The sequence below is a fragment of the Carcharodon carcharias genome, chromosome 22 (genome assembly GCF_017639515.1).
Source record: "Carcharodon carcharias isolate sCarCar2 chromosome 22, sCarCar2.pri, whole genome shotgun sequence".
In the NCBI taxonomy this organism is placed as follows: Eukaryota; Metazoa; Chordata; class Chondrichthyes; order Lamniformes; family Lamnidae; genus Carcharodon; species Carcharodon carcharias.
Window position 1 is genome coordinate 26655857 of NC_054488.1, and position 18072 is coordinate 26673928.

General features: G+C 45.7%; 1 protein-coding gene across 1 annotated transcript in view; it reads right to left on the minus strand.

The window, feature by feature from the left end:
- Positions 1-332: 332 nt before the first annotated feature.
- The window catches only part of LOC121293652 (ras-related protein Rab-37-like), a 63144-nt gene continuing 45404 nt past the window's right edge, over positions 333-18072 (minus strand). Inside the window, exons 4-7 of the mRNA XM_041216819.1 lie at positions 5160-5225; positions 3994-4050; positions 3143-3219; positions 333-2156 (exon numbers count right to left, since the gene is read on the minus strand). Of these exons, the coding sequence (XP_041072753.1) occupies positions 2051-2156; positions 3143-3219; positions 3994-4050; positions 5160-5225 (306 nt within the window). The 3' untranslated portion in view covers positions 333-2050. The remainder of the gene's footprint in view (positions 2157-3142; positions 3220-3993; positions 4051-5159; positions 5226-18072) is intronic.

Sequence of the window (18072 nt, forward strand, 5' to 3'; positions counted from 1 at the left end):
GTCTCCAGGGTAATGTTCTGGGGACATGAATTCAAATTCCACCACAGCAGATGGTGAAATTTGAATCCAATAAAAAAAATCTGAAATTAAAAAGTCTAATGATGATGATGAAACGATTGCTGTAAAAACCCATCTGGCTGATTAATGTCCTTTAGGGAAGGAAATCTGTCATTCTTACCTGGTGTGGCCTCCAGGCCTGCAGCAAGGTGGTTGACTCTTAAATGACCTCAGAAATGGCTTAGCAAACCACTCAGTTCTCAAGGGCAATTAGGGATGAGCAATAAATGCTGGTCTAGCCAGCCAGTGACACCCTATCCCATGAATAAAAAAACTGTCTTGGTTCTGTAACCCTTAGTCCCCCTGCCTAGCAAAAATCTATCTTAGTTTTGAAATTTCAATTGTTACTGCAGCCTCCACAGCCTTTTAGGGGAGAGAGTTCCAGGTTTTCACCCTTTGTGTAACGATGTGCTTCCTGATATCACCCCTGAATGGCCCAGCTCTAATTTTAAATTTATGCTCCCTTGTTCTGGAATGACCCCTAACAGAGGAAGTAGTTTCACTCTATCTAGCACATTAAATCCTTAAACCACCTTAAACACCTCAATTAGGTCACACTAATTCTTCTGCACTCAGTGTATGAGCCTAGTACTTGCAACCTGTGTCCGTAACTTAACCATTGTAGACTCAGTATCATTCTGGTGAATCTATGCTTCACTCCCTCCAGAGCTGAATGGATGTTTATCTTTCTGAATACCAAGGCCATAGAACCCTCCAATGGACCATCCAGTTCCTATGGCGAGGGTTGCTGCAACCATTTATGCTGAGAAAGTCAATTGTGGACAGCTCTGGAGGAAGTCCACTGACTGAATAATGGACTGGAGGAGCTGGGATGGCTGGGTTGAGTGGGAAGCTGAGCAAGCGAGAGTGGATGAGGCTTTCAGCTGACAGCAGCATGATAATAAAAATCCCCAGCCCCAGTCCAGGCATTTCCCACCTGTACCCTCGCTGAAAGCCTGTAGGATCAATGGGAGGGTGCCTAATGCTCATTGGACCAGTGGGTTCCTATGGGACTCTGGTTGCATCCCAAGCACCTGTCCACTCTATGTAGCGGGCTTCTTGGAAATGTGGAGGGAGCTACCTGTGACCTTCTGATTTCCGCAGACACCTTGCAGTGTTCATTCGGCTCCCTACGTAATGTTTTAAGGAATGGCCAAAAAGGAGAGAGAAGGGAAGAAATTTATTGAGAAAATTCCAGAGTTTAGGGCCTAGATTGTTGAAGGCACCACTGTCAATGATGGAGTGAAAGTGTCAGGGATGTACAAGGGGTCAGAATCGGGATCTCAGAGGGCTTCGGGGCTGAAAGTGGTTACAGAGATAGGGAAAGGCAAGGATAAGTTAATAGACCAGGAGCGTATGTAGGTCAGCAAGTACAGAGGCTTGTGTCTCATCGATATCATTACATGGGACCTCTCAAAATCACGGGAAACGAGCAGACATCCCACTAACATCACTGATCAGAAGAGAAGCACATTTCAAAATGGCAGAAGAGGGAAATCTTATTTTGTGTTGCAGATGTCACATCACATGGTACGGGTACGGGATAGGACAGGTACAAAAGGGTATGAAACAGGCACGGATACTGGATTGGATAAGGAATGGGTTAAGAGAATGGGATGGGACGAACTTTGGGCAGGGGACAGGTATGCCATGGAACAGGAATGTATTTGTGATTTGTACAAGTATTGGTATGGGTATGGGATGGATACTGGATGGGGATAGATATGGGGATGGATACAGGTACGGGATAGATACGGACAGGGATAGGTATGGGAAACATTACTGGGAATGGGATAGATACGGTATGGGTACGGGTATGAGATGGGGATGGTTGTGGGTACAGGTATGGATTGGATATGGGCTGGGTAAGCTGCACACCAAGCTGAGTGTGAATGCCAATTTACAAACAGTGCATGTTTCACCACCCCTTCAAAGCCAATCATGGAAGCTGATTGCTGCTCCATGCCCTGAGTCCTCCAATCAGATCAGCTCCTTATTCAAACCCACAACAGCTGGACTTTTCCCTCTGAGATTCGATGTACTCGTGGATTTGGAATTTCGGTTCATTGGGTTGATTGACAGATCTGTGTTTCAGCTCCCTGGAATGAGAGGAAGTTCGTTACTGGTGTGTGTAATTTCATACTTCACCTCCCTGCCCCCCAACTCCCCACCCCCCTCCCGACATCACCCCCTTTCCCCCACTGCTGCCCCCCCCCCACCCCGGTGAAGTTTCGGGCCTGTTTCTGGAGTACAGTTTCCATAGGCCTCACCCTTCCCAATCCATTAACCCATTTGTCTATTGGCATTCCAGATGGTGTGAACAAAGCAAATCACTTGATGGAGCCATGCATTGTAACAGAGCCAAATCCTGTCCGCACCTGCAAACCTTCCAGCAATTCCCTCTGGATAGTAAGAAGGGCAGGTACAAGAGGATATGAAACAGGCACAGATACTGGATTGGATAAGGAATGGTTTAAGAGAATGGGATGGGATGCACATTGGGTATGGGGCAGATATGGGTAGGACTTGCATATAATTTGAATATAACCTTTTTCTTACAACTTGTAAAGACAGTAAAATGTTAAAGATGACTGGGAATGGGATGGATACGGGATGGGTATGGGTATGAGATGGGGATGGGTATGGGTACGGGTATGCAATAGATACGGGCTGGCTGGGTAAGCTGCACACCAAGCTGAGTGTGAATGCCAATTTACAAACAGTGCATGTTTCACCACCCCTTCACAGCCAATCAGGGAAGTTGATTGCAGCTCCGTGCCCTGAGTCCTCCAATCAGATCAGCTCCTTATTGAAACCCACAACAGTGATTATGGGACTGGGCTAAGAAGCCTTGAAGTCATAAATTCAAATCCCAGCAAATTCAGTCAAACTGGTAATTTGTGGGCTGGCACCCAAAAAATGACCACAAAAATCTGCTAGGTTATCTTAACTCAATTGGTCATCCTTTAAAGGACAGAACCTATTACCCCTCATCTGCATGCTCTGAATGCCCTCAGGGTTTGACAGTGAATGTTGTCTTGGCAGTGTGACCCACAACCCAAAATCAGATCAAATCAAAACGTACTTAGCCACGGCCAGGAATGCTAGCTCAACATTGATGCCAGTTTTGGCACTGGTCTCTATGAAAGGAACTCCATATTCCTGTGGGTAAGATACAGGCACATTATTAATGTCGGGTCAGACACAGACATGTTACCAAATCTTGTGCAAATGTCACAGTGCATCATGCATTGGTGCAGATATTTCCTATTTCTGAAAGGACAGAATATATAACAATATGGGGGCTCATTTTACAACTGCACCAAGCTGGCCAACCAAGCTGAGTACACAATGGCACATGTCAGGAACCTATGAGCTGAGTGTGAAGCTCTGGGTGCTGGGCACATTTGTGGGTTTGAACTGTGAATCCATGGGTTTTTATAGCTGATAATTAAAGAAGAACTTGCCTTTTTATAGGACCTTTCATAACATCCCCAAGCTCTTCATAGCTAATGAAATACTTTTGACGTGTAGCCACTGTTGTGATGTAAAATATATAGCAGCCAATTTCTACACAGCAAGATCCCACAAACAGCAATGTGATAATGACTGGATAATATCTTATTATTATTGCCGCTTGAGGCATGAGGTATTGGCTAGGACACTGGGGAGAACTCCCTCGCTCTTGCTTGCATAAGGTCATGGGATCTTTTACATCCTGAGAGTTTAACATCATATTTGAGAGACTGTACTTCTGACATTTTAGCACTCCCTCATACTGCACTGTAGCATCAGCTTTGATTTTGTTGCTCAAGAGTGGAACTTTAGCTCACAACCTTCTAACTCAGATGTGAGAGTGCTACTCACATGGCTGACACTTGCCAACATAACATTGTTGAAAATGAGTTGTGTGGTCAGAATTACATGTCAGCTTACCCTGGCCAGTTTCTCGCCTTCTTCTCTCTTGATGGCTCTCTCACTGGTTATGTCAGCCTGCAACAATGAAACAGATGAATCTGGCTGGACACTGGGTATTTCAACAGGATATGTATCTGGAACACAATTGGTGACTCAGGTTGGGTGAGCTGAAGAGCTGTGTGATGATCAAGTGTGAGTGACAGGCCATACCAGGTCAAAGCAAGCATGAAGATATTGAAGAAGGTGGAGGGTCAAAAACACTTTGGGAAATGGAGATGCAAAGATACACATGAGGCAAAAGAGAGATTTCTGAATATGATTTTGAATAGGTAAGGCAAATCTGCCCACTGCATTTCCATGGAATCACATTATTCCCAGGAGAATGATGGCCACTGTGAATATATTGGATTATTCAATGATAAACATGTGTCTTGGAGGACTGGAAGTGGAGGTACAGACACTCTGAATGATAGATGGAGGGATTAACACAAATCGAGGGAATGCAAATGGACAGAAGGGTTGGAAGTTGTGTGAAAGCCAGAGGTGAGCATACATTGATGTATGAAAGCTTTGTTAGAATACAATAGCAGTGTGATGAAGACTTCACAAAACAGTCCTCAGCTTTGGGTATCAAATCCCAGATGATGTAAGGATATGATTACATCGACAGTGAATCGGCAACTTGCCCCTTCTACTGATATTACACTGTATAATGCTCCCCTTCATTCTCCTGTCAACCAGTTATTTCAATTGTATATTTACAATCCAGGTTGATTTTCTCTCACTCTTCCTGGTTGAAGATGTTCAGTTCCCTATGTGCTCACCATAGTTCCTCATCCAAGTCACCATTTGTGTTGGAGCAACAGTCAATATCTCAAACTATTTGGCCATGGACGGTATCACAGCTGGCTCTAAACACCTCATCGATTTCCATTGTGAATCCTGAAATGCCAATCAGGAACCCTCATTAATTTCCCTCCTTCAGGCGAATGGCCCTGAGGTCAATTGTTGCGCCCATATTACTCACTGCTTCCAGTGGCCCAAAGATGTCAGCTTTGCGTTTAATTAAATCTTTGCATATTTGTCTTTTATAAATGATGAAACCAAGTTGGGATTCTGGTGATGTGACATTTTGTTAAAATTGTGCAATAGAACATAAAATGAAATTAGGAATTAGTACCCACCTTGTTACCTAGCAACATGATGACTACATCCTGCTGTGCATATTCATGTACCTCTGTTAACCAGGCCTAAGAGAGAACGTAGCAGATAAAATGTTAATAACACCTTTTTATTAAAAACATCCTTTACCTTTTGGAAATAGAAGTTGAATCGTGACACATATCTCATTGACCGATCTGGAGGCTCATATAGAATGGTCACCTGGTACTCCAATCTACCAACCACCAATTAAAATCATCTTCACAACTCCAAACTGGTGTAATGCCAGCAACAAACAGGACAGTGAGTGCAGCGTTTAGATACAGAGTAAAGCTCCCTCTAAATAGCCCTATTAAACACTCCCAGGGCAGGTACAGTACGGGGTTAGATACAGAGTAAAGCTCTCTCTACAAAGCCCCCGTTAAACACTCCCAGGGCAGGTGCAGCATGGGGTTAGAAACAGAGTAAAGCTCCCTCTACACTGTTCCCATCAAACACTCCCAGGTCAGGTACAATATGGGGTTAGATATAGAATAATGGTCCCTCTACACTGTCCCCATCAAACATTTCCAGGGCAGGTACAACATGGATTAGATACAGAGTAAAGCTCCCTCTACACTGTCCCATCAAAAACTCTCAGGGTAGGTATGGCATGTGTCTAGAATACATGTGACTTTGATCTAATAATGTTTCTAGAAACAGCCAGAGATGAACCCTTTCTATTGCTGTAGGGTTAGTGCTGGATCACTGAGGATACAGCAGCAACTTGATGGATCTCCTGCCCTCCTCTTGATGGTCTGTACCTCATTATAAGAGTATCCATGGACCCCAGTCGACCTCTGATGCCTTATACCCCATCAGCCCCCCCAACATCTCCTGCCATTTTTCATGTTATCAACCCAAGTGGTAATACTTGAAGACTAAGGTACTGAAGGGCAAATCTGGGGCAATTAGAGAGAGGTGTTAAATACTGTCTTGTCAGGTTGGCTCCCATCCTGAATGTAGGTTGAGTGAGTGAGTGCTGGGAGCTTATTATCCAAGCACCATACATCAGGAAGAATATATTGGCCTTGCAGAATTTGCTGTGAGCATTGACTAGAATAAAACAGGTGTTAAAATGGTTAAATTCTGAGGACAGGGTGAATAAACCATCTTGTATTTCCTGGAGAATAGAAGATTACAGGATGATCTAATTGAGATATTAAAGGTGATTAAAGGATTCATAGGGCAGATGGGGAGAAACATTTGCCTCAAGTTGGGGGAGTCCAGCATAAGTGGGCATAACCTTAAAATTAGAGCTGTTCAGGGATGATGTCAAGAAGCACTTCATTACACAGAGAACTGTGGAAATGTGGAACTCTGTCCCACAAAAAACCTTTGAGGCTGGGAGTAAATGAAAAATATCAAAACTGAGATTAATAGTTTTTTGTTAGACAAGAGTATTGAGGATTTTAGAACCAAGGCAGTTAAATAGAGTTAAGGTACAGATCAGCCATGATCTAATTAAGTGAAAAAACAGATCCCAGGGGCTGAATAGGCTCCTCCTGTTCATGTGGGGCTCAGAGCCTTTGGAAAGAGTGGGAAACATAACATCTGAAAGTTGCTGTCAGTCACAAATAGGAGAAGCAGTGGTTAAATTTAGCTTTGCTTCTAGCCAGTCTGACTCACCAGCATACTCCAGTTAGAAACAGATAAAGAGAATCTAATATGATGTTTTGAGAGTTCATTGCTTCAAGCAGTATTACAGCTCATTTAGTAATGAGTTGGGGGTACGGCAATGGGAGTTTTGTAGCTCTCTAACCTTGACCTGCTGCTCTCGATTGATTTTCCTCAGTTTGTCTCCATTCAGAAAACCTCTATCTGTCTGTTTGACGTCAAATGTGTGCCAACGCACGTCATCTTTTATAATGAAGCACTCCAAATGAGCCTTGACATTTACACTATCAGCCTCAACAAGGCTCTTGTTAAACATAATAGATGGCAGTAGCATTCTAAGCCCTGCCTCTTGTGGTAAACAAATATTCCTCTTAAGCTTCCAATTCTCCATCCTGCACTTTCCCTCCCTGTTTCCTGACTGTTTTGAAATCAAGGCTGGTCACACTCTCCCCGTCTCTACCTCATTCTTTACCTTGGTCTCAAAGGGATTGTTCTACTGTGCTGTGCTCATGGTGGAGAGCTCTACCCACTGAGCATGCCTCTTGGCAATTTAAGGGTGGGTAGGACACCTGCCAGGGAAACTGGCAGAAGCATGGATACCAATTCACTATACATGCAACTGATGAGTTGGCTCTACATTGGGTCACTGATATTGTAAATTAACCTCTCACACTCTCTCAGTCGTCCCTTATGCCTACAATTCACAAGAAGTCAGAGAATCTGAGCTTGGTATTCACATATACGCTGGGATTTCCACCACCTGCTCCCACTTGCTCCAGTCTTGGGGTCTGTGACCCACTCAGGGCATGTGAGAAGTTTTCAAGGCATCTGCCAAAGCAGCATCTTTCAAGAATAAAATCTTTTTAACAATCTCATTCTGTGAACAGGGTTGAGAAGAGAAAGAGAAGTGAGGCTGATCACTGCCATTATCAGTGGTGCTACATTTATCAGTAAGATAAATAATCTATCTTGGGCCTGAATTTTACCCTTGGTGTGCGAGTGATCGGCGGGCCCGGGACCAGTCGGGGAACAGGCCCCCGGCTGCCATCGGCTCATGACCATGATTTCACACTGGCTGGCCAATTAAGGCCCGATTAGGGAGAAACGCCCAATAGTTGGGAAAGGCTGGGGCCTGTTGGGCGCCGGGTCCAGTGGCAGCCCGGCAGGCAGTTTAAAAACGGCACAGGCAGCTCCTTGAAGGCTGCCAGGGCAGAATCATATATTCTGCATTCTGGAGAGTAAAACAATGGCCTCAACAGTGGCTGCAGTCATCAGGCAGGAGGGCAGGCCGGGTGGGCACTTGGGTCCCCGGTTTTCGGACAAGGTGCCTCATGGTGCACTTGGAGGAAGTGGCTGCCAGGAGGGACACCCTCATCCCCAGAGATGGAAGGAGGAGGCCACTGCAGTAGACAAAAAATGGTTGGGAGGAGGTGGCAGCCAAGGTCAGCAGCCACAATGTTGTGTGGTGCACATGGGTGCAGTGCCGTAAAAGGTTCAACAGTGAAAATGTTAGGTCTGGCCATCCCCCAGTGGAGCTCAGGGGTGTCTGAGTCTGAGTGCCAACTGCCAATGATGCTGGAATTGGCCAAGGGGGTGAACCCTGGCTGCTTGGACTGAGTCCCTTGTAGCTCGAGGGCCACAACTTGGTTGTGCCCTGAAAGGTAGGGTTGGCCAGGCTGCAATGGCACTGCAGGTGTGGACTATTCCATGCTCCTCTGTCCTTTCAGGAGAAGACAAGCCAAAACAACACTGAAAGGTCACGGGCAGGCAGAGGCCCCCAAACCTCCTAATTGTTACAAGTTTTGAGCAGGACGCCTTGGAGCTGGAGAGTCCTTGGTCAGACCAGCTGCGGAGAGGCTGGGGAGTCAGACGAAGGTAAGAGTGCAGTGCACAGAGGTGAGAGTTTCAGATGGTGCAAACATTCTAGTGTAGTCTCTTCATTGATGGGAGCCTCAAAAATGGAGTCCCCATTGATCACTGAAAGACGATGGTACTGTGATGCAGATCTTCATGGTCTCACCAGGGTGCCTGGCATACACAGTGACAGTGTGATGACTTTAACTAATGACATACCATTGCTCTCCCTTAGATTCGCCAACACGCAATTGTTCGCAGGACCCCAAAAAGCCACCACTCATACCAGAGGACCGCCGGGCTTCAGCTCCATCTGTGTCACACCCGCTCTCTGAGCCAGGTACCAGCGCAGATACCAGCACCTAAGTGGATGTGAGATGTTTGGCTAGAATGTTGGTGCACAGTGGTGAGGGCACTTTGGACTCACTTGAGTTACAAGCGGAGGCAGAGAGTGCCCAGGGCTCCGACAGTTGGAGGACTGCTGGGGACCAGGACGATGCTGAGCTGAAGACTCATTAAGTTGCCCATTAAGTGGCAGATGCTGGATGCCCAGCAGGATGTGCAGGAAGATCTGGCAGAGATCCATGAGGATATGTGTGCCATGGTCTCTGTTGTGCAGGAGTCCATGCGGAGCATAAGCACTGCGTTGACCCTCATGGCTGAGTGCATTGCCTCCTCCGTTGAGAGAGTGGCGACTCTCCTGGAGAGGCAGCTCCAGGGACAGAATCAGGTGGTCAGTGCCAGTGTGGGAGATGGATGAGGCACCCAATATCCCAGCCAGGTGCCCGTCCATCAATGGTGAGCAGGGAGGTCCAAAGAGACCTCACGTTGCCTTGTCATCTCTGTGGGCTCCTCTCAGGATGCTATGGATGATGGCATGATGCCCCTCTGCCAGTGACCATGGCATCTGATGATGCTGTGGCAACTGGGGAGGTGCCAGCCGTGGCACTGGCCACTCCCTCCCGGGGGGGCCAGCACAAGCTCCACTGGCCAGAGGACTGCCAAGGTCATCCAAAGCCTACAAGATAGATGGGTCAGCAGGCTGTCTCCAATGCTACTGCCAGTGAGGGAGGGGCGGTGGGGGGGGAGCACCAAGACATAGCGGTTCTAAACATAAGTATAAGGCACCATGAACACATGAAGAACTGGTCATGGGTGATCTTCTGTTCTGTAATGTTTTGTTTATATGTTTACTGCTGTGGAAATGAACACTGGAGATTGGTAACGTTAATTTGTTTTGAGTCTGAAAATTACATAAATTTTGTTTTTGTCGTACTGGCCTGAGTATGCTTCACCTTTTCTTTTGGTGCAGGGTACACCAGTATGGAATGCTGGACGTGGGTGGCTCTAAACGTTATTGTACAGGCACTGATTGAATTTTAGGTTCAAATGAAAAGGTCATTTCAGACATCCTGGATGGAGGTGGCAGCCCTGGCATGAGGTGGAAGCAGATCTTTGGCAACCTGGCTGAAGGAGCGTTGGATCAAGATGTCCCTGGTGTTCCTGCCTCCCTGGAGGTTACAGAGATCTGCCTCAATGCCCTCAGCATTCTCCTCACCATGTTCCTCTTCTGACTCATTACTGAATCATCCTCTGTGGCCTTTGGAGCGGCCTCAAGATCCTCTTCCTCCAGTGGGTCCCCCCCTTGCTGGTGCCAGATTATGGAGAGCACAGCATGCAACCCCCATCAGTGACACCTGCTCTGGGGGGTATTGTAGTGCACCCACTGAATGGTCCAGGCATCGGAAGTACATCTTCAGAAGACCTATGGTCCTCTCTATCACTGCCCTTGTGGAGGCATGACTCCTGTTATAACGCGGCTTTGCCTCTGTTCTTGGGTGGTGGATAGGTGTCATAAGCCACCTCTTCATTGGATAGCCCCAGTCACCCGGGAGCCATCCATCCAGTTGGGCTGGAGTACTGAATAGCTTTGGCATCTGGGAGTATCTGAGGATATAAGCGTCATGGGAGCTGCCAGGGTACCTTGCACAGACTTGCAGAATCTGTGTCTTGTTGGTCACACACCATCTGGACGTTCATGGGGTGGAATCCCTTCCTGTTGACAAAGGCACCCGGCTGATCTGCTGGTGCCTTGATGGCCACATGTGTGCAGTCGATGGCACCCTGGATGCAGGGGAACCCAGTTTTTGCTGCAAACCCTCTTGCTCACTCAGCCAGTCGACTTCAGATTACCCTGGAAGGGCAAGGTATCTCAAAAATTGGAGCAACTGGTGAAACTAACTGTTTCACGCTGCTACTAAGCTGTAGCAATGAGTGGTATTCGCCACTAACAGGATGCTGCTGTCAAGCCAAAAAGACGTTCTGCCCATCACACAAATGAGTAATGTGGTATATGAACTTCAGTGCCAGAGTGGTGCTAGGTTTGTAGGAGTTATGTCCCAAAGACTGGTGGATTGTATCAAACAGCATGTCCCTTCCACTGTTCGCAATGGACAAGGTACAGACTGTACCCAACCAGCCTGTGATTGCAAAACTCAAAACACAATGTCCAACAATAGATGTGATTCCACGATTGGACAACATTTGCTGAATAACCCTCACTGTGCTAAGAATTATGCTGACAACTAATTTAAGATTGTCAGTTGGGCTCACAGTGTGGCGCGTGTGTGTGTACTGGCAGCTACATATTATTAATACACTGGGCCCTGTTCTTTACAGACAGAAAGAGCATGAAACATTGCGCCTGTTTCAGCTAAACAAAATAAGTGACAGCCTTTTGCTGGTTCATTCCTCAATGCAATGCCTTGACCAATCAGAGTCAAGCTGCCTGGTTTAAATTTCAAACAATGCTTGGCAGTTAAATGTCAGTCATCATCACTGGTGCATTCTCCATGGCAATTCCTCTATTAATCAGAGTCCACTTGCCAACCAACCAGCACTCTCTTCTCATATAGTAAAAAGTAGTTGCTTCGCCTGACATTGCAACTGCCTGGATGAGTGCAAAATGTAAAGCTTTGACAAAATGTCTCTTTTTTCAGCATTAATCACACTTTATACTGCTCCTGGAGTTGGTATTGGACTGGGATTATTGCAATGCTGGGTTCAGAACTGTGCTGGCATCATGAGCTGTACTGGGATTGGGCTGTGCTGGAGTCATGAGCTATGCTGGGATTGGGAGTTGTGCTGGATTGGGAGCTGTACTGGGGTTGGGAGATGTGTTGGGATTAGGAGTTGTGCTGGGATTCAGAGCTGTGCTCTGATTGGAGCTGTGATGGGATCAGGGCCTGCGCTGGGATCATGTTGTGATGTGATTGGAGCTGTCCTGGGATTGGAAGCTGTGCTGAGATCGGGAGCTATGAAGGGATCGGAAGCTGTGATGGGATTGAGAGCTTTTCTGGGATTAGGAGCTGTGCTAGGATTAGCAGTTGTGCAGTGATTGGAGCTGTGATGGGATCAGGAGCTTTTCTGGGATCGGGAGCTGTGTTGGGATCATACTGTGCTATGATTGGAAGCTGTGTTGGGATCTGGAGCTATGATGGGATCGGACAGGAGTCATGTGGCAATGATGATAAAACTTTGGTCAATCTAATAGAGCTTTTACTCCTACACACTTGAAAGTGAAAAACCTCCCATTCATGAAACCCATTGAAAACTTTTAAATCTGCTCACATGATTAATTTCTTATAAAAACAAACAAACTTCTATTCAGACCTCACATCAAAGGCAACTAATCCTTTAAAATCCTCTTTAAACTGTCAAGCAAACTGTGAACTCCAATCACCCTGCTGAAATAATTGTAACTAGATTGATAGGTTCAACCTGTTATTTTCATGTTTAAAAAAAAACTTGGGACTATGACACTTAAGCATACCTTATCTGCCATTCAAGAGATTTGTGACTCCCACACTGGGTTAAGGTCCTTGGACTAGCCAAAATAGAGTCCGCTTGAACTCAGCACTAAGTTCAAATGGCTCTGCTAAGCTCAGGTTTCCCTCCACTATAAGTCACATACTGCCTCCTGACAGCAAACACTGGGTCTGTTGGAATTGTGGGTGGGACTTTCACATCAGGTTGCCGCCTGCCATTTTTAAAGGTTTGCGGGCCTTCAGAATTAAGCCTGATGCTGACCTCCCCCTGATAGCCACATAGACGTACTTGCCAGCAGGAACCACTGAATGGCAATAGGAATAGGATTGTTACCCAATTCCTGAGCACTGTGGCCAACTGAGGCCCTAGCGAGAGCAATTCCAATTGTATAAATAGGGGGCCAGAAGGGCAGCCATCTCTTAAATCTCTTCTCAGTGTGTCAGTACTGCCCAGATAGCCTCCCTATCCAGCACAAATCAGGAACTGAGCAGAGTGGGGAAGGAGCCTGTGTTCTGCATCTCTGCCACTGTGTGTACATATCAGGCACTGAATGGCACTGTGCAATGCTGAAATACCATCCATCTCTAACATAGAAACATAGAAAATAGGAGCAGAAGTAGGTCATTCGGCCCTTTGAGCCTGCTCCGTTCATTCATTATGATCATGGCTGATCAACCAACTCAATAGCCTGCTCCCGCTTTCCACCCATATCCTTTGATCCCTTTCACCTCAAGAGCTATATCTAACTCCTTCATGAAAACATACAATGTTTTGGCCTCAACTACTGTCTGTGGTAGTGAATTCCACAGGCTCACCACTCTCTGGGTGAAGAAATTTCTCCTCATCTCAGTCCTAAATGGTCTATCCCAAATCTTCAGATTGTGACCCCTGGTTCTGGACTCCCCCACCATTAGGAACATCCTTCCTGCAACCACCCTTTCTAGTCCTGTTAGAATTTTATAGGTTTCTATGAGATCACCCCTCATTCTTCTGAACTCCAGCGAATATAATCCTAACCAACTCAATCTCTCCTCATATGTCAGTCCCGCCATTCCATGAATCAGTCTGGTAAACCTTTGCTTCACTCCCTCTATAGCAAGAACATCCTTCCTCAGATAAGGAGACCAAAACTGCTCACAATATTCCAAGTGTGGTCTCACCAAGGCCCTATATAATTGCAGTAAGACATCCCTGTTCCTGTACTCAAATCCTCTCGCTTTGAAGGCCAACATACCTTTTGCCTTCTTTACCACCTGCTGCACCTGCATGCTTACCTTCAGCAACTGATGTACAAGGACACCCAGATCACATTGCACATTCCCCTCTCTCAAATTCTAGCCATTCAGATAATAATCTGCCTTCCTGTTTTTGCTACCAAAGTGGATAACCTCACATTTATCCACATTATACTGCATCTGCCATGCATTTGCCCACTCACTCAGCTTGTCCAAATCACACTGAAGCATCTCTGCAATCTCACCCTCCCACCCAGCTCTGCATCATCTGCAAATTTGGAGATATTACATTTAGCTCCCTCATCTAAATCATTAATACATATTGTGAGTAACTGGGGTCCCAGCACCGATCCCTGCGGTACCCCACTAGTCTCTGCCTGCCATTCGGAAAAAGACCCGTTTATTCCTACTCTTTGTTTCTTGTCTGCCAACCAGTTTTCTATCCATCTCAATAAACTACCCCCAATCCCATGTGCTTTAATTTTACACGCTAATCTCTTATGTAGGATTTTGTCGAAAGCCTTCTGAAAGTCTAAATAAACCACATCCACAGGCTCCCCTTCATCAACTCTACTAGTTACATTCTCGAAAAATTCCAGTAGATTTGTCAAGCATGATTTCCCTTTCATGAATCCATGCTGACTCTGTTCAATTCTGCCACTGTTTTCCATGTGCTCAGCTGTTAAATCTTTTATAATGGACTCTAGAATTTTTCCCACTACCGACGTCAAGGTAACTGTCTATAATTCCTTGTTTTCTCTCTGCCTCCCTTTATAAATAGTGTGGTTACATTAGCTATCCTCCAATCTGTAGGAACTGTTCCAGAGTCTATAGAATCTTGGAAGATGACCACCAATGTATCCGTTATTTCTAGGGCCTCTTCCTTAAGTACTCTGGGATGTCGATTTTAGGCCCTGGGGATTTATTGGCCTTCAATCCCATCAATTTCTCCAACACCATTTCCCTACTAATACTGATTTCTTTCAGTTCCTCCCTCTCACTAAACCCTGTGTTCCCCAACATTTCTGGTATGTTATTTGTGTCCCTCTTTGTGAAAACAGGACCAAAGTATGTATTTAGTTGGTTAGCCATTTCTTGTTCCCCTTTATAAAGTCCCCTGTTTCTGACTGTAAGGGACCTACATTTGTCTTCACTAATCTTTTTCTCTTCACATACCTAAAGGAACATTTACAGTCAGTTTTTATGTTCCCCACAAGCTTACTCTTGCAAGTAAATGCTGTTGCAGCTTCTTTACTGCTCCAGCTCACAAGGCTGACAATGGTATTTTCTGTCCTTAACAAGCAATCCCTACTATTGCTCTCAGCAACCAACTAGTTAATTGGAAATCAAAACTGCACATTATCTGAAAGGGAAAAGACAGTTAGGCAGAGTCCTTCCTGGTCACTTTTTGAATGAGGGCAGAATTCTCCTGAGCACACTCTGACTGAGAGCAGGGTTTTTCCAAAGTACATTCTAACTAGGGGTAACATTCTTTGTTGGGTACGCCATGTGTCAGCTGTGACTGAGTGGACTTGCCTCTGAGTCAGGAGGTTCTTGGTTCTAGACCCAATCCATCACTTTGGCACAAATGAACTTTGAGGGATGTGGTACTGGCAGGGTTGCCACCTTTTGGATGGGATGTTATACTGAGGCCCTGCCTCCCTTCTGAGGCCGACATAAATCCTGTGGCACTACTTCAAAGAAGAGCTGAGGAGTTCTCCCTGTGTCCTGGCCAATATTTATCCCTCAATCGACATCACAAATGAACAGATTATTTGGTCACTGTCACGCTGCTGTCTTGAGAAATTGTTGTCATTTTTCCAACAACAGTGACTTCACTGAATGCCTCAAAAAGTACTCCTTTGGCTGTAAAGTGCTTTGGGACATCCTGTGGTCATGAAAGGTGCTATAGAAATGCAAGTCTTTCTTTCTAACTAAAGGAAAGACACTTCCTGGATGTAAAACACTTCCTGGGTGTGTTCTAGCTGAAGGTGGGATCATTTTTAGGTGTTAGGTATTAAATCATTCAGCCATGAAACCTGTTCCAACATTCAATTAGATCATCGATAATCTGCATATCAGCTCAATATACCCTCTTGGTTTCACAAACCTTAATCTCCTTACCAAATGTGTATCTTTCAATCTTAGTTTTGAAATTTTCCACTGACCCCCAGTCTCAATAGCTGTTTCATAGAATCACAGAATTGTTAAAGTGCAGAAGGAGGCCATTCAGCCCATTGTGTCTGAACCAGCTCTCTGTGCATTTTGATTTAGTGGCAATCTCCTGCCTTTCCCCCGTGCCCTGCACATTGTTTCAATTCAAATAATCATCCAATGCCCTCTTGAATGCCTCATTTGAACCTGCCTCCACCACACTTCCAGGCAGCGCATTCCAAACCCTAGCTACTTGCTGTGTGAAAATGTTTTTCACACCTCACATTTGCTTCTTTTGCAAAACACTTTAAAACTGTGCCCTCTGGTTCTCGATCCATTTACGAGCAGGAACAGTTTCTCCCTATCTACTCTGTCCAGACTCCTCATTATTTTGAAAATTTCTATCAAGTCTCTATCAAGCCTCCTCTTAGCCTTCTCCTCTCCAAGGAAAACAGTCCCAACTTCTTCAATCTTTCCACATAACTGAAATGTCTCATCCCTGGAACCATTCTCGTAAGTCTCTTCAGCACTCTCCCCAATATGTTCACATCCTTCCTAAAGTGTGGCGCTCAGAACTGTGCACAATACTCCAGATAAAGTCTAACCAGTGTCTTATATAAGTTCATCATAACCTCCCTGCCCTTGTACTCTATGCCCCTATTAATGAAGCCTAGAATACTTTATGCTTTAGTAACAGCTCTCTTTACCTGTCCTGCCACCTTTAATGATTTATATGCATACACACCCATGTCTCTCTGCTCCTGCACACCCTTTAGAATAGTATCCTTTACTTTATACCATCTCTTCATGTTCTATGTCTCAAAGTGTATCACCTCAATCTTCTCCGCATTGAACTTCATCTGCCACCTATCTGCCCACCCCACCAATGTGTCAATGTCCTTTTGAAGTTCTGCACTATCCTCCTTACAGTTTACAATTCTCCCAAGCATTGTGTCATCAGTAAACTTTGAAATTGTTCCCTGCGCACCAAGACCTAGGTCATTTATATATATCAGGAAAAGCAAGGGTTCCAATACCGACCCCTTGCCTATCCATTATGGGGTGGAATTTTCCCAAATTTGCACTAAGTGTTGTAGTGGGTGGTGCTGCCTGCTGATGGTGATGGTGGGTTTTCATGCTGTATCATCCCGAGCCCAACTCATTATTTACGCACTCCCGGGAAACATGCCATTTCCATGGTGGCGGGCTCATCATTCGCCCACCCACCATCGCCCCGCCCCGCATCAGACCGGGTGCAGCTGCAAGCACAGCGCTCATTGCTTTCAGCTCACCACTGCTGCCCAGGAGACATGGCCCTCAAAGGCAAGAAGACTGCAGCCCCCGCTGGTTTAACGATGGGCCCCACGAATGACTGCTGGATGCTGTGGAGGCCCACTGGGATGTCCTGTACCCCTGCTCTGGCCTCAGGATGGACAGCAACATGACCAATTTGGCTTGGGAGGCTTTGGCAGTGGTGGTCAGCACCAACACCCTTCAGAAGAGGACAGTCATCCAGTGCCGCAAGAGGATGAATGATCTCATCCATTCCGCCAGGGTAAATCACTCTTTTCATCAATCTCAAATCACACACTTTCAAACCCATCACACATCCACAGGGATCTCACTCACTGCCAGTTCAAGGGACATCACCATTCACTCTCTCGCACTCACCGTCATTGTCCTCATCCTGTCTATGGGACCACTCACCACACACACAGGCCAGGAACATTTATCATCTGGCCCGGCAGGCTGTGGCAAAATTAGCTACCAATGAATACACTTCAATAAATATATACATGATTGATTATAAAGGCTTTGGAATGCCTTGAAGCTCTGACAGTCACCATATAAATGCAAGTTCTTTCTTTCTGAACAACAGTACCGCCAGATAGCTAAATTCAATTAGCTAATGGGCTTTGTTAAAGCGAGAAGCTGCAATTGAAGTGCCAAGGACCTGATAGTGTGGGGCAGCAACAAGATATTGCAGGTCAGAGGAGAGAGCATGAGGTAAATTGGGGAGCAGTGAAGCAAGCTTGGGTTGTATAAGCCTGCAGATTGGAGAAGGGAAGACTGATGGGGGTGAGGGGTTCCAAAGTGTTTAGTTCCTGCGGGAGAATGGATCTGAAAATAAAAGAAAGATTTGAATTTATACATTGTCATGATTAGAAAACATGAAGGAAAATATATATGCCTATATCACCCTGGCTAC